At 42.4% G+C, this 14,133-nt stretch overlaps 2 protein-coding genes across 2 annotated transcripts in view; both read left to right on the top strand.

Annotated features, from left to right (window-relative positions):
* RAB4A (RAB4A, member RAS oncogene family) overlaps window positions 1-11,932 on the top strand; it is a 43,008-nt gene extending 31,076 nt beyond the window's left edge. Inside the window, exons 4-8 of the mRNA XM_018042533.1 lie at window positions 790-852; window positions 1,912-2,066; window positions 3,344-3,439; window positions 6,782-6,915; window positions 11,333-11,932. Of these exons, the coding sequence (XP_017898022.1) occupies window positions 790-852; window positions 1,912-2,066; window positions 3,344-3,439; window positions 6,782-6,897 (430 nt within the window). The 3' untranslated portion in view covers window positions 6,898-6,915; window positions 11,333-11,932. The remainder of the gene's footprint in view (window positions 1-789; window positions 853-1,911; window positions 2,067-3,343; window positions 3,440-6,781; window positions 6,916-11,332) is intronic.
* SPHAR (S-phase response (cyclin related)) lies at window positions 12,023-13,027 on the top strand. Its single transcript, XM_005698959.3, is given in 3 exon segments — window positions 12,023-12,076; window positions 12,593-12,662; window positions 12,665-13,027. Coding segments are annotated over 3 exon segments (273 nt in total). The 3' UTR covers window positions 12,814-13,027.

Below are 14,133 nucleotides of genomic sequence, written 5' to 3'. Positions count from 1 at the left end.
GGGGTCAAGGCAGAGGGGGAGGGCAGCTGGCACTGGGTCATCTGTCTGTGGAGCTGCGTGGTCCAGATGGGCTGTGTCATGGAGGAGGAGGAGGAAGAGGCACTGGTGGAGCAGCTACTGAGAAGTCTGGGTGCAAAAGAATCCCCTTTGGAACAGTAGCAGGAGCTTCCTGCTGCCTGCACCATGCTTGTTCAAGACAGGAGGTGCCAAGCACATTTTATTCTACCCCTGGGAAAATCTAATGCACAGGGAAAGTCATGATTCAGGGAAGTGTTTACTGAAGGAAAACTCCGGAGGTTGTGAGAATGGACGTGTTGTACCTGGGTGGGTGCTCAGTTCAGACTGGTGTGCCCCCAGGAGGGAGGGAGCATGAGCTGCACCGCCGGGCCTGGGGCAGGGCGGGCGATGGCCCGTGCCCTGGAAGACGACCCCACGCAAGCAGAGGAGCCACCGAGGGCCTCGTGCACTGTAGCCCTGCTGCCGCCTTCCTGTCTTTCCCCTACATGTTCTCAGAGGTCCCCTCAGTTCTGCGGGGCCTCCCCCACTCCATGAGGGGCACACTCATCCCCAGCCTCATGGCCCCACCTCCTTATCACTACTGTGATCCTGTTTTGGACAGAACAGCCCTTCGTGTCTGCTTTCAAATGTCTTTGTATCATTTCTCTTTAGAGAGGTATCTGGCACTGTATTGCAGTTGTCAAGGCCAAAAATGGGTGTTTTGCATGGGAGGCTGCTGCTCATGAGCAAGGGCTCTGCTCCCTTGAAAGTAAAAGCCTGTAACTCTTCCAGGTCTGTGACGAGAAGCTACTACAGAGGTGCAGCGGGGGCACTGCTTGTCTACGACATCACCAGGTAATAACACCCCTACTCAGCCCATGCTCCCTGGGGTCTGCTCCTCCCCATAGGCCGCTGGTGTGTCGGCGGACAGCAGAGGTGGGACTCAGCAAGACCCTCCGCCCTTTCCCTGAGGGTCTTGCAGGTTTTCAGAGCAGCCCCTTTCACCCCTTCACCATGTGAAACCTGTTCCCAAGTTTCAGATAGATAAAGCATCTCCTGTGTCATCGTGTTTCCTTAAGATTCACAGCTTGAAGTTTTGCACGTGGTAAATTGTTAATAAGCACGGGCTCTATGCTGCAATGGCCTGGGTTCAAATCCTGGTTCCTGTCCCAAAGCAGTGTGAGCCCTCTGGACTTTAGTTTCCTTGTCTGTTCCACTGAGTCATGATGACCACATAATACTCGTGAGGCTGTTGGGTGGTTAAATTGGTTCCTATAAAGCTCTTGGCCCATCTTAAGGATCTGAGTGCACTGTCCTGCATGTAGCCGTCACCTTGGTGTCACAGTTAAATTCAATTAAAAATTCAGTTCCTTGGTCAGTCCGTAGAATATACAAGGATTTTGCCCTTAGATAGATAAGAGCTGAACACAGTACTGGAGGCAGACAGACCTGGTCAGGTCCTGGCTCCATGTGTGTGACTTTGGGCAACTTAAACCAGTCTCTCTGGGCCTTAGGTTTCTCATGTAAATGGGAGATGATAAGAGTGTGTCGCGGAGAATCAGTGTGATAAATTCCTGTGAAACAAAGGACCGTCATGTTGCACGGATTCGTCGAGTGACAGCAGTTAGCCTTAGGTTTTGCTCGCATGTTGTGTGAACCAAGACCCGAGTAAATAACCGCACCCTGCTTGGGGAAACAGCCGGTGGCAAGCTGTCTGACTCGCTGTGGCATCTCCCTGGAAACAAGGTGGAACACACCCTTGGCATGTGGTGTGCTCTTGGGGCGCCCAGGTCCTCTGAGTGCTTTGAAGGTCGTGGGCACTGCCCTGCGTGTATAGAGGTGGTGTGAGTGACTGGAAAGAGTTGCTAGCTTTATAAAATACATGTACTGTTCTCACAATCTTATATTACGCAGCCGAGAAACCTACAATGCGCTTACTAATTGGTTAACAGATGCCCGAATGCTCGCGAGCCAGAACATTGTCATCATCCTCTGCGGGAACAAGAAGGACTTGGACACCGATCGGGAAGTCACTTTCCTGGAGGCCTCCCGATTTGCTCAGGAAAATGGCAAGTGGCCTTTCACCTGTCACAGCTACTGGAGGTTTAAGATGAAGCTGTATTTAGGGAGTGTGGAAGCTCCTATTGTTTTTATTAGACATTTAGACATCTAGCATATTTTCACCCTGTTGCTTTGTGCCTGCAGAGGTTGCTATGATGATAGAAGCTAATCTCTTTGCATTCTGTGATGGTGTTTCAGTTTAGGATCTTTAATATCACAGCTCTTGGTTTGAAGTGAAAATTATAACAATTTTTAAAGGCCCTAATCCGATGGTGTTATCATTTTTAAAATGTAATTTGAAGCTAAGTTGGTGAAATATTAGATCTAAATAGAAAGTGAAGCAGTAGATGAGATGCTGGACTTACTGGCTTTATTTTGCTTACATTAAATTTAAGTCATTTGGCTAAAGATGCCTTTGAAACTTGCTGAATTTTTATGTAGAATACATAAGGATGACACATAAAATGAATGATTCCCTATAGACAGCAAAATAACGAGAATTCAGACATTTTAAAATAACTTTAATTTTTAGAACCAGTCAGGAAATAAAATACGCTAATAGCAACTTTCAGTGGGACTCTAGAACTGCCAACTTACACTCTCACAAACAGGTTTTCTGCTAAGAAAATAAGCATGCAATAAAAACATAAGCCATTATGAGTTCATAAAGAAGCTGTTTAGAAATATGTAAGCTGAGAATGTTAATGCTCAGAAGGAATTTCTCTATCATTTACATGCACCTCATTTTTACCAATAAGGAAACAAGTGTCTGGAGAGGTTGTGGTTTGCTCACAAAAGCAAGGAGAGAGGCCTTCACCTGGGTGAGTGACCACCCAGTGGATAGCAGAGGGCTCCTTCACATAAGACCTCCCACTGTCAGGGACCACACGCCATGTGGCCCCCGGCGCCGGCACTTGCAGGCTGTGTCTGGCGACCTGAAGCCTGTTGGGAAGAAGTTGCTGCTGAGTCTTACGCCAGCAGCTAGGTGCCTCAGCCAGCCTGCTTCCCTGTCAGCTTGCTTAGTTTCTTCTTCAGCACATGTAAGTGCTAGCACACACTGCCAGTTACTTTTCAGAAAAAGTTGGAATTCTTTTTTAAGACTTAAAAAATATGTATGTATTGACATTTATTGATTTTCTATTTGCAGAAATACCTGGTTATAAGGACAAAATTCTATTTTGTCTGCTATTCTAAGAGAATAATACATTAAGCAGGTGGTTATGAGTTGAATAATTGTGATTATCTTCTAAATATGGCTTCATGTTTTGTTTGATGTTGATTTTAGAGCTGATGTTTCTGGAAACAAGTGCACTCACAGGGGAGAATGTAGAAGAGGCCTTTGTACAGTGTGCAAGGAAAATCCTTAACAAAATTGAATCAGGTAAGAACTTCCCATTAATAAACTTTCCTGCAGCACATTTTCCTCTCTAGCTCAGTAGCGTCACTTTTCAGTGTTTCCAGGAGTGATTTGGTCATGGAGTTTCCTCTCTCTACCTGCCGACCTGCAGTGACCTCTTAGGGGTTTGAAGGTCTTGTCTACACTGCAGGTGGAAGCCCAGGCCTCCTTCACAGGGACTTCTTCAGCTCTGTGGTGGCAGGGAAGCAACTGTGTGACAGGAAATGAATTATGGGCACCTCGCTTAATGCTGCTGGTTACAGATCGGGCATCGTGGAGAATTTGTTTCTGAAGCTAACTGAGCATGTCACAGTAGTGACCTGTCTCATTATTGTTCTACTTGTTGCTTCAGTAAAAATAAATTTAAAACAACCCTACTATAGGCAGCTGACAAAATAACATATAGTTGTCATTTATTAGAGTTGATTTTTATTCAAATATCACCAAAATCACATGTGGGCATTACATTTTTAATTGACTCATTTAACTGAATGCCTATTCTTTGTCAGGTGTGGGGATACAAAAATAAATTAATCCCAACCCTCGCCCTCAAGAAACTGTCTTTCATGGGAAACAGTCAAAAGATAATTATAACACGGTGTGGTCAATACAGTAACTGAGAAGTGCACCAGACCTTGGGGCCACGCAAAGGAGAGCCTGCTTGTTTAGGAGGTGATATCAGGAAGAGCTTCTAGGAAGAGACGGTGACTGAGCTCAGGCTTTCAAAGTGTGAGGAGGAACCGGGCATGGGGGTGGGGAGGAGGGTAGGCCATCAGAGGGGCAGCATGAGTGGAGACTGGGGGGAAGGTTGCAGTCACTAGAAGAGAAAGACCACAGTGGGGAATGGCGGGAGAGAAGGCTCAGGAGAGGCAGCAGCCAGGCCAGTGGTCTTCACCCAGGCTCGAACTTCGCTCCCTGGGTGACTGAGTCTCCACCTTGGCTGGACGCAAGAGTCGCCTGGGATACGTACAAATTTGAATTCTAGGCCCCACCTCTGGAGATGCTGAGTTAAGGCCTCAGCATCATCATTTTAAAAAGCTGTCCCGTGTGATTCTCATGTTCGTCCAAGATAGAGGACCACTGCTGTAGGGCTGAGAAGCCATTCGAGGGTGGGAGGCAGAGAGTGATATGGTCAGGTTGTGGCTGGAGACACGTCGTGTGTGTAGGCGGTCACATCAGAGACGGACCAAAGGGAGCCCAGGGCTGATGGCCAGGATACCAACCGAGGCATGTTTGAGTAATTCAAGAAAAGATGCCTGATTAAAGCTGTAACAAGGATGAGGAGCAGAGCTGAAGAGACATAGATGACTCTAAGAAACATGTTGGCAGTGGCATCCTGACTCAGATGCCAAATAGCAGGGCAGGGCCTTTCGGCTTTGTGGGGTATTGGAAGAGCAGGGATCAGAAGAGAGGAGGAGCCGCAGGTAACTCCATGTCACAGCTGCGCAGCTCAGGGATGAGATGGCAGAACCAGAGGAGAAGCCAGTTCACGGGAAGCAGGGTGGCTGTGTGTTGAAATGTTCCCTGGGTGGCATCACTGGAACAGGCACAGGGCACCATCCAGGAACCTGTGGGAAGAACCCAGCTGGTGGTGCCCCCCTGGGAGCCGTCGGTCTATAGGAGTAGGTGCACCGGGGGAAGGAATGTGATCCCCCAGAGAGCGGTGAAGAGTGGGAAGAGCAGTGGCCCAGAGCAAAGCCTTGCAGACCGAAGGATGAGAGGAGGCGGGGAAAGGTCAGAGATTCAGGAAGACACCCAGGAACACGAGTGTCACTTCTGCCCACATTCAGCCAAAAGGCTGTTCATTTTCAAATGAATCTACTTTTCATCTAGAGCCGAAAAGTATCCGGTGGGGTGGGCAAGAGGAAGTCACTAGTCATCTTTACCAGCAGAATGATGCAGGGAGGAGATGGAGCAACTGAGCACAGAGGAGATGAGGAAGCAGAGCCTGGGTGTCTCCCTGGAGGAGGAGGCAGAGGGTTAATTTAACATGAGAGGTTTCAGGAATGGAAGAAGTCTTAGCACCTGTAAATGCTGAGGGAGAAGCGAGAGGAAGGTAAAGGAGAGGCGAGAGGGGAACTGACAAGAGGGTGGGACACGGAAGGTGGTGGGAGAGTGTTGGGGCCCAGACAGACCTCTGGTCTCAGCAGAAAGAGGGGTGCTCCACCCCTCGGTGGGCTTTTGGTCTGAAAAGAGCAACAAAATAGTTACTCAACTTGGTACAGTACTGTTATTTTTTTTAAAGAGTCTATAGCATAAGTAGGTAACATTAAAATTGGCGTTGTGTTGAGTACAATCAGGCTCAACTTATTTAGATTACCTTCCCCCTTTGGTACCCATGAAGACAGTGCATATAAGTTAACACACAGAAAGCTTTCAAGATCTTTTTCTCCTAAAATCATCAAAATCATAATTACATCAAGTGAAAAACATATCCAGATGTGTTCGAATTCTTCAGCAGTACTTTTTCATTGTAATCTTCTAAATAGGCAGTATATGCGCATGGTTCAAACCCTTTATTCTCTCTACCACTTTATACAGAAAGGTTAGCGTATCATACATTCTGCTCTTGCTGCACCTACCAGTCATTGCAGATCGGTCTTAGAGACTTCGACATACACATTGTGCTAGTGTGTATATACAAGTGTAGTGTGTGTGTAATATTCAATTTTGTATATTGCCATAATTTATCTAACCAGTCTGCTTTGGACATTTGAGTTGTTGCCAGATGTTACAATGTTGCAGTAAGTAACCTTTTGTATATCATTTCACATGTGTGTGAGTATATATGTAAGATAAATTCTCAGAAATGGGTCAAAGAACAGAGGCATTTGGAATTTATGTAGAGGCTGTCAGATTCCTCCTTTTAGGCTTGAGGCAGTTTATCATCCCACTAGTATGAATGAAGGTGTTTTATTTCACTAAAGCCATGTCCACAGGATATATTATCATGTTTGGGTCTTTACCAGTCTCATAGTGAAGAATGGTTATCTTTGTGGTTTCATTTCAGTGCTTTTTGTATATGTAATATATTCACATAATTCCAGATTCAAGTAGAGGATACAGTGAAATTCACCCTCTATTCCCCCCATCTCCTATCCCCTGCATCTAGAGCTCTTTCTTGAAGTCAGCCACTATTACCAGTTTTTTATGTACCCATCCAAAGATATTTTTATGCCCATGCAATCAAATATGTGTATATTTTTCCTCTTTATTCAAAATAATGTTTTATATATACAGTGTTCTGTACTTTGCTTTTTTCACTTAATATATTTTGGGGATCACAGAAACATAAAAACTTTTTCTAAAGATTTACTCGATCCTCAGGTGAGCTGGACCCAGAAAGAATGGGCTCAGGTATCCAGTACGGAGATGCGGCCTTGAGACAGCTGCGGTCCCCGCGCCGTGCACAGGCCCCGAGCGCGCAGGAGTGCGGCTGCTGAGGCATTTCGGGCGCGCAGGTAGGTGCCCACATTGCAGCAGTCCTGTCGGGCCTGTCCTGTTTCCCACCCAGAGCCCCACGCAGGACTAACCGGGGAGGCTGCCATTGCTTTTTGAAGCTGCATTATGGAAAGGATAGGTGATTGCATAGCTAGAGGTCCATTCTCAGCAGTGGCTTGCACATTCTTCTCACGCTCACACGGAGCACTCATCAAAACAGGCCACATCTAGGCCATAAAACACACTTGAAAACGTTTAAAAGAGCAGCAGTCATTCTGTGTCCTCTCTCAGAGCACAGTGGAAGAAAACTAGAAATCGGTAGTTGGAAGATAACTGGGAAATCCAGAAATGTGAGTATTAAACAGCATACTTCTAAATAATAAGTGGGTCAAAGAAGAAGTCTCAAGAGAAATTTAATAGTATTTTGAACTAAATGAAAAAAATACAACTTATCAAAATTTGGGGGAGATTCAACACAAATAGTAGTTAAAGTAAATTTTATAGCATTGCAGGCATATATTAGAAAAGAAGAAAGATCTAAATATAATCGTATGTCTCCTCCATAAAAAACTAGAAAAAGAAGAACAATGAAATCCAAAGTAGAAAGAAGAAAAGAAATAATAAAAATTAGATCAGGAAATCAATAGAAAAAAATTAGTGAAAGCAAAGTTGGTTCCTTGAAAAAATACAGTAAAGTCAATGACTCTAGCCAAGCCAAAAAAAAACAAAAAACAACCCAATATAAACTACTAATATCAGAAATGAAAGCAGGGACATCACTGCAGATTCTATGGACATTTAAAGGATAATAAAGGAAGACTATGAATAACTCTGTGCCCACAAATTTGATAACGTAGATGAAATAAACCAATTCTGCCAAAGATAGAATTTGCCAAAACTCAAACAAGAAGAAACAGATAATGTATATAAGTCTATATCTATTTTAAAGAACTTGAACCAATAACTAGTAACCTTCCAAAACAGAACGTACCAGACCCAGGTGGCTCCACTGGTGAATTCTTCCAAACATTTAAAGAAGAGATTATACCAGGTCTCTGCAGTCTTGTTTACAGAACAAAAGCAGACAGAACACCTCCTAAGGCATTCTGTGAGGCCAGTATTATCTTAATCCCAAAGCCAGACAGACATTAAAAGAAAAGAAAACTACAAACTAGTATCTCCTGTAAACATAGATACAGAAATTCTCAACAAAATAGTAGATTGGATCCAGCAAGGTATAAAAAGAATTACATACTTCCAAGTGGATTTATCCCAGATATACAAGACTGGTTCAACATTCCAAAATCAATTAATATAATCATCACATCAACAGGGAACAAAAATCACATGATTTCATCAAGACATATAGAAAAATCAGTGGACAAGTTCCAATATTGTTTTGCAATGAGAACTCTCAGTAAACTAGGAATAGTGGGGAATCACCTCAACTTAGTAAAGTCTACCAAAACCTACTGCTAAAATTAGACCTAATGGTGAGAAAGTTGAAGATGTCCTGTGAATATCAGGTACAAGGCAAGATTGTGCCCTCTCAGCACTCTTTTTCAACATCAAACCAGAAGTCCTAGCTGATGCAGTAAGAAAAGGAAATAAAAGGTATACAGATTGGGAAGGAAGAAATTAACTAACATTGTTGGCAGATGACATGATTATGTAGAAAATCCAAAAGAATCCACAAACTCCCATATAAGTGATTATACATTAATAGCACAGTTGCAAGATACGAGGTTAATATACAAAAGTCTATCAGTTTTCTGTATGCCAGCAATGAACAAGTGCAGTCTGAATTGAAAAACACAATACCATTTACATCGGTTTCCCCAAAAAGGAAATACTCAGGCAGAACTCTTAACAACATCTATATGAGGAAAACCAAACTGATTCTAAAGTTCATGTGGAGAAAAGACAAAAGACCCCTAATAGCCAACACAGTACTGAGAGAGAAGAACAAAACGGAAGGGCTGTCACCACCCAGCTTCAGCGCACTGTAGAGCTATTGTAGTCAGGACAGTATGGCATTGGTGAAATAAGAGATCAGTGGGACCGAATAGAGAGCCCGGAAATAGACCCATACACTGGTGTTTGACAAAGGAGCAAAGACAGTGCAGTGAAGCAGAAATAGTCTTTTCAACAAATGGTCCTGAAACAATTGGCCACCGTTATGCAAAAAATGAATGTAGACGTCAGACCTTATACCCTTTACAAAAACTAGCTCCAAATGAGTCATAGATCTAAAGAAAAGTGAAAAATCATAAAACTCATAGAACATAAAATGAGAGAAAATGTAGATATCCTTGAGTATTTTGATGATTTTTTAGATACAACACTAAAGATACAATCCATGAAAGAAATAATTGGTAAGCTGAACTTCCTGAAAAGGAAAAACTTCTGCTCTACAAAAGACAGTGTCAACAGAATTAGTAGACAAGCTACACACCAGGAGAAAATGTTTACAAAAGACATATCTGATAACTGTTACTGTAAATATACAAAGAATTCTTAAAACTCAACAATAAGAAAGAAAACATACCCAACTTAAAAATGGACCAAAGACCTTAACAGATACCTTGCCAAGGAAGGTATCCAGATGGCAGTTAAGTACAGGAAAAGATACTTCATAAATGAGCTGTCATTACAAGCCTATTAGAATGGCCAAAATCTAAGACAGTGACAGCAGCAAATGCTGGTGAGCATGTAGAGCAATAGAAATTCTCGTTCATTGCTGGTAAGAGTACAAAATGGCGCAGCTACTTTGGAAGACAGTTTGACATTTTCTTATAAAACTAAGCATCAGTTCAGTTCAGTCACTCAGTCGTGTCCGCCTCTTTGCGACCCCATGAATCGCAGCACGCCAGGCCTCCCTGTCCATCACCAACTCCCGGAGTTCACTCAGACTCACGTCCATCGAGTCAGTGATGCCATCCAGCCATCTCATCCTCTGTTGCCCTCTTCTCCTGCCCCCAATCCCTCCCAGCATCAGAGTCTTTTCCAGTGAGTCAACTCTTCACATGAGGTGGCCAAAGTACTGGAGTTTCAGCTTTAGCATCATTCCTTCCAGAGAAATCCCAGGGTTGATCTCCTACAGCATGGACTGGTTGGATCTCCTTGCAGTCCAAGGGACTCTCAAGAGTCTTCTCCAATACCACAGTTCAAAAGCATCAATTCTTCGGCACTCAGCCTTATTCACAGTCCAAAACTAAGCATACTCTTACTATATAATCCAGCAGTCTCACTGCTTGGTATTTACACAAAGTAGTTGAAAACTCATGTCCACACAAATACCTGCACATGGATGTTTATAGCAGCATTGTTCATAACTGCCAAAACTTGCAAACAAACAGGATGTACTTCAGAAGGCAAATGGGTTAACTATGGTCCATCCAGACCGTGGAATATCATTCAGCACTGAAAAGGAATGAGCTATCAAGCCATGAAAAGACTTAGCATATAAGTTCAATGCATATAACTAAATGAAAGAAGAACCTTCAACGCGTGTAACTAAGTAAAAGAAGCCGCCAGGCTACATGCTACCTGATTGTGACATTCTGAAAAAGGCAAAACTATGGAGACAGTGAAAAGACTGGGGATGAGAGGGAGGAATATATGTCTGCGTATATTTGACCAAACCCATAGAATCTACAAGCGTGAACTGTGGTTTAACTGTGGGTTTGGGGTGATAATTACGTGTCAGCGTAGGTTCATCCCCTGTAACAAGGTGCCAGCGGGCGGGATGTTGGTAATGGAGGAGGCTGTATATGTGTGAGGGTTGGGGGTGTTTGGGAGCTGTGTATAGTTGTTTCCTCCTCAGTTTTACTGGGAACCTAAAACTGCACTAAAAATAAATTAAATCTTAAGAAAAAAACCTAAAGCCACCACTGAAGCAACACAACAAAGGGTTTTGGCAAATTTAAATCAACATGGGAATTAAAATGGAATAAACACATAATTAATCTAAATAATCTGAAAGAAGACAGAAAAAGAAGGAAAAAGGACATAGAACAAATGGGGAAAATATGGAACAAAATGCTAGCGTAAACCTTCCCAATTAAAAAAAAAATTAGATATTCTGCTTGAAATAATTTGTAGGAAAGCTTTATGCTCTTGCTCAGAAAGAAAGGAAAGTTGATGGGAATGATTGGGTTACAGACTCTCCTGCCTTCATGTCAGTGATGAGTCTTTCTTGGGTTAGTTGAAGTCTAATCAAATGTGCCTCTAGCTAAGGCTTGTTTATAAAATTTGCAAGTTGAGATTTTAACTTTCTAAAGCCTCCTCTTTTTTACGTGTAGTCAGCATTATCTAATAGGCATAAGTAAGCTTAAATAAAAGTTGGAAGCGTTCACTGGTTCCCTTTGTGACTTTAAGCTATGTTTGGACATTTGTAACTATGCATATTTCTAAATCATTCTTAATATTTTTTAGGTATTCATACAGTGGTATTTGGGACACAATTATTGAAGCTTGAAGAAGAAGGTTTTTTTTTTTAACCACCGTCTTTTTCTACTTTATATGGAAGTAGATCTTTGTGCAAAAAAAATTATAATAATAATAATTTGGTATATTATGCAAGCTAGTAGATGTGGCACAGCAAACTGTATAATAAATCCAGTTCAGTGGACGAGACCGTTAAATGTATACACGTATGTAAAAGTGTTCTGTCCCATATCCGCCCTTTCACCCTGGTTTGGATCCTGGCTGTGTACTGTACGTATGCTTGTCCAGTGCATCTCCACAGCATGGTATCTGACATATGGTATGATAGACCACTGCACTAAATGCAGTCTAATACTTTATTTTTTTTAATCGTCTGAACTAAAATCTGTTCATTGTGAGGTGTGCTTTGATCATTATGTCGGTTATATTGCACAGTTGGTTGTTTGTGACCTGATATTCAGAGATTCTGGCATTGATGGCCAATGCAGTACTTACCACAGTCCACAAGGTGTTACATGAGCCACACTGGAAATACTAGATCAGAATTTACTCACATACTGAAATAAAGCGGTAAATGAAATTTTCCCATGAACTGTCTAGCACTCTGATTTTAAAGCATCTTCATCAGCTTAGTTCAGGAAGGAGAGCCAAGCACCCGATGTGTTTCAGGCACTAAGGATGCTGGTACCTTTCACCAAACTTCCTAGGCAACAGATGCAGCTCTCAGCATTGGTCAGTGCAATAGCTGAACCAGGGCTGTTTTCCTGGTCCCAGTTTGCTGATCATCTGGTCTTCCTGTTAGAAAACTCATTTTTGCTACTGTGCTTTTTCTGGGATTAAGTATTACAGCATCACTGCCTCCTTTTTAGTGTTTTATTGTTTTGCGTTCATTTTAAGGACACCCACTAAAGTTAATATTAAAGGGACACCTCTAAGAAATTTCTGTACACTTTTGCTAAATACTTAAATGCCTTACAACAGATATCAAGTTGACATGTTTTTTAATTGACATGAGTTAATGTATATTGTATTACAAAGACTTGTTTTAATATTTTAAAATGTTTATGCAAAAATATAGAACTTTTCTTTAAAGCTAAAATACAGTACTATTTAAAACTGAAAGGTTTAAATAGCATTCTTCACCTTACATGTGTTCTTCCACTGTGACTTTTAGCTCAAAGTGGTAAATTTGATTACCTTTAAGTTAGAAGCTGCCTACTGCTTTTGTTGTTTTGTTTTAATCAATAGAGCACAGCAGCACTACAAACTCTGGAAGCGACTTGGATAAAAATATCAAGATGTAACTGTTTTAGATATTTTAATTTTGCTTCTTTATATCTTGAATATTTGATTTTGAAAAGTCAAAATATGAAGCAAATTCTCAGACTGATCTGCTTCTTGGACCTCACTGGAAGAATGTTTCATTCAGTGTCTTGTTAACAGTGGGTTTGCAAGCTGCTCATTTTTGAACAGCTTTTTGCATGGGTAGAAGCATGTCTGCTTGGCTACATCAGTTTATGCAAAAGCAAAATTTTTTAAAAATAAGGTAAATGTTGGTTTAAAAGTGAGCCTGTTAATTTAAACCCCAGGTATTGCATATAATTCCACATCCCTTGACCAATAAAATTTGCTGGAGAACCAAACCATGGTGGTTCGTAATAAAGGCCTTTAGGAAAAAATGAAGAGGAGAGAAGATGTGGTATATGGTCCCTGGAGTGTTTTCTACCGCCAGCCAATCCTCTGATTCTTCTGACACCAGATGGGTTCTGTTCTGACATTGTCTACCTGGAAATGGCATCAGATCACACAAGCTAAAGCCTGCGTCAACACCCCCCACCACCCAAAGCGACACATTCTAGGCGCCAGTCACAGGTCCAGGGTGTCACTTGTGCTTCCCACCAGCCAGCCCTAAACCTGAGGTTCCTATGACCCACTCCTTGGGTTTAATTAATTTCTAGAGCAGCTCATAGAACTGAAAGTTTCCTTATGAGATTATACTGTGTGCTAAGTCACTTCAGTCGTGTCTGACTCTTTGCGACCCTATGGACTATAGCCCACCAGGCTCCTCTGTCCATGGGATTCTTCAGGCAAGAATACTGGAATGGGTTGCCATGCCCTCCTCCAGGGGATCTTCCCAACCCAGAGATCAAACCCGTGGCTTCTGCATTTCAGGCGGATTCTTTACCACTAAGCCCACCGGGGAAGCCCATGAGATTACTGGTCTATTACAAAAGCTACATATGAACAGCAGATGAGGAGGCACATAGGGCCAGGCCTGGAAGGGTCCCGAGCACAAGAGCCTCTGTCCCCATGGAGTTTGGGGTGCCCCACCCTCCTGGCTCATGGCTGTTTTCCTGTTCACCAAACAAGAGGCTTCTCAAATCTTGTTAACAAGTTTCTTACTAGATCTTAATCTCTAGCACCCCCTTCTCTGAGGTCAGTGGGTGGAGCCAAAACTTCCTTAGATCTTTCTTGTGACCAGCTGCACCCTGAACCTCTCTAGGGTGACCCTGAAGTCATTTCATCAGCATAAACTCTGCTCAAAAGGAACCCCTAAAACTCAGGAAATTCTTAGTCTTTTAGGAGCTTTGTGTCAGGAACCAGAAATAAAGACCAAATATATCTAATAGTGAATGTTATTAAATGTGTACATTTCCCACAGTTTGTTAAGTTTGCAGGATGTCCTTAATTTACATTTCTAGAAAAGCATTTTCTCAGTTTTCCTAGAAGATTCTACACTCCGTTTAGACTTGAGATTTTAATTTATTTTTTCACAGTCCAGCATCTAA

The sequence above is a fragment of the Capra hircus genome, chromosome 28, assembly GCF_001704415.2.
Source record: "Capra hircus breed San Clemente chromosome 28, ASM170441v1, whole genome shotgun sequence".
Classification (NCBI taxonomy): domain Eukaryota; kingdom Metazoa; phylum Chordata; class Mammalia; order Artiodactyla; family Bovidae; genus Capra; species Capra hircus.
Note: the sequence above shows the minus strand (reverse complement) of the source record. Positions and strands in the feature narration are given on the sequence as shown.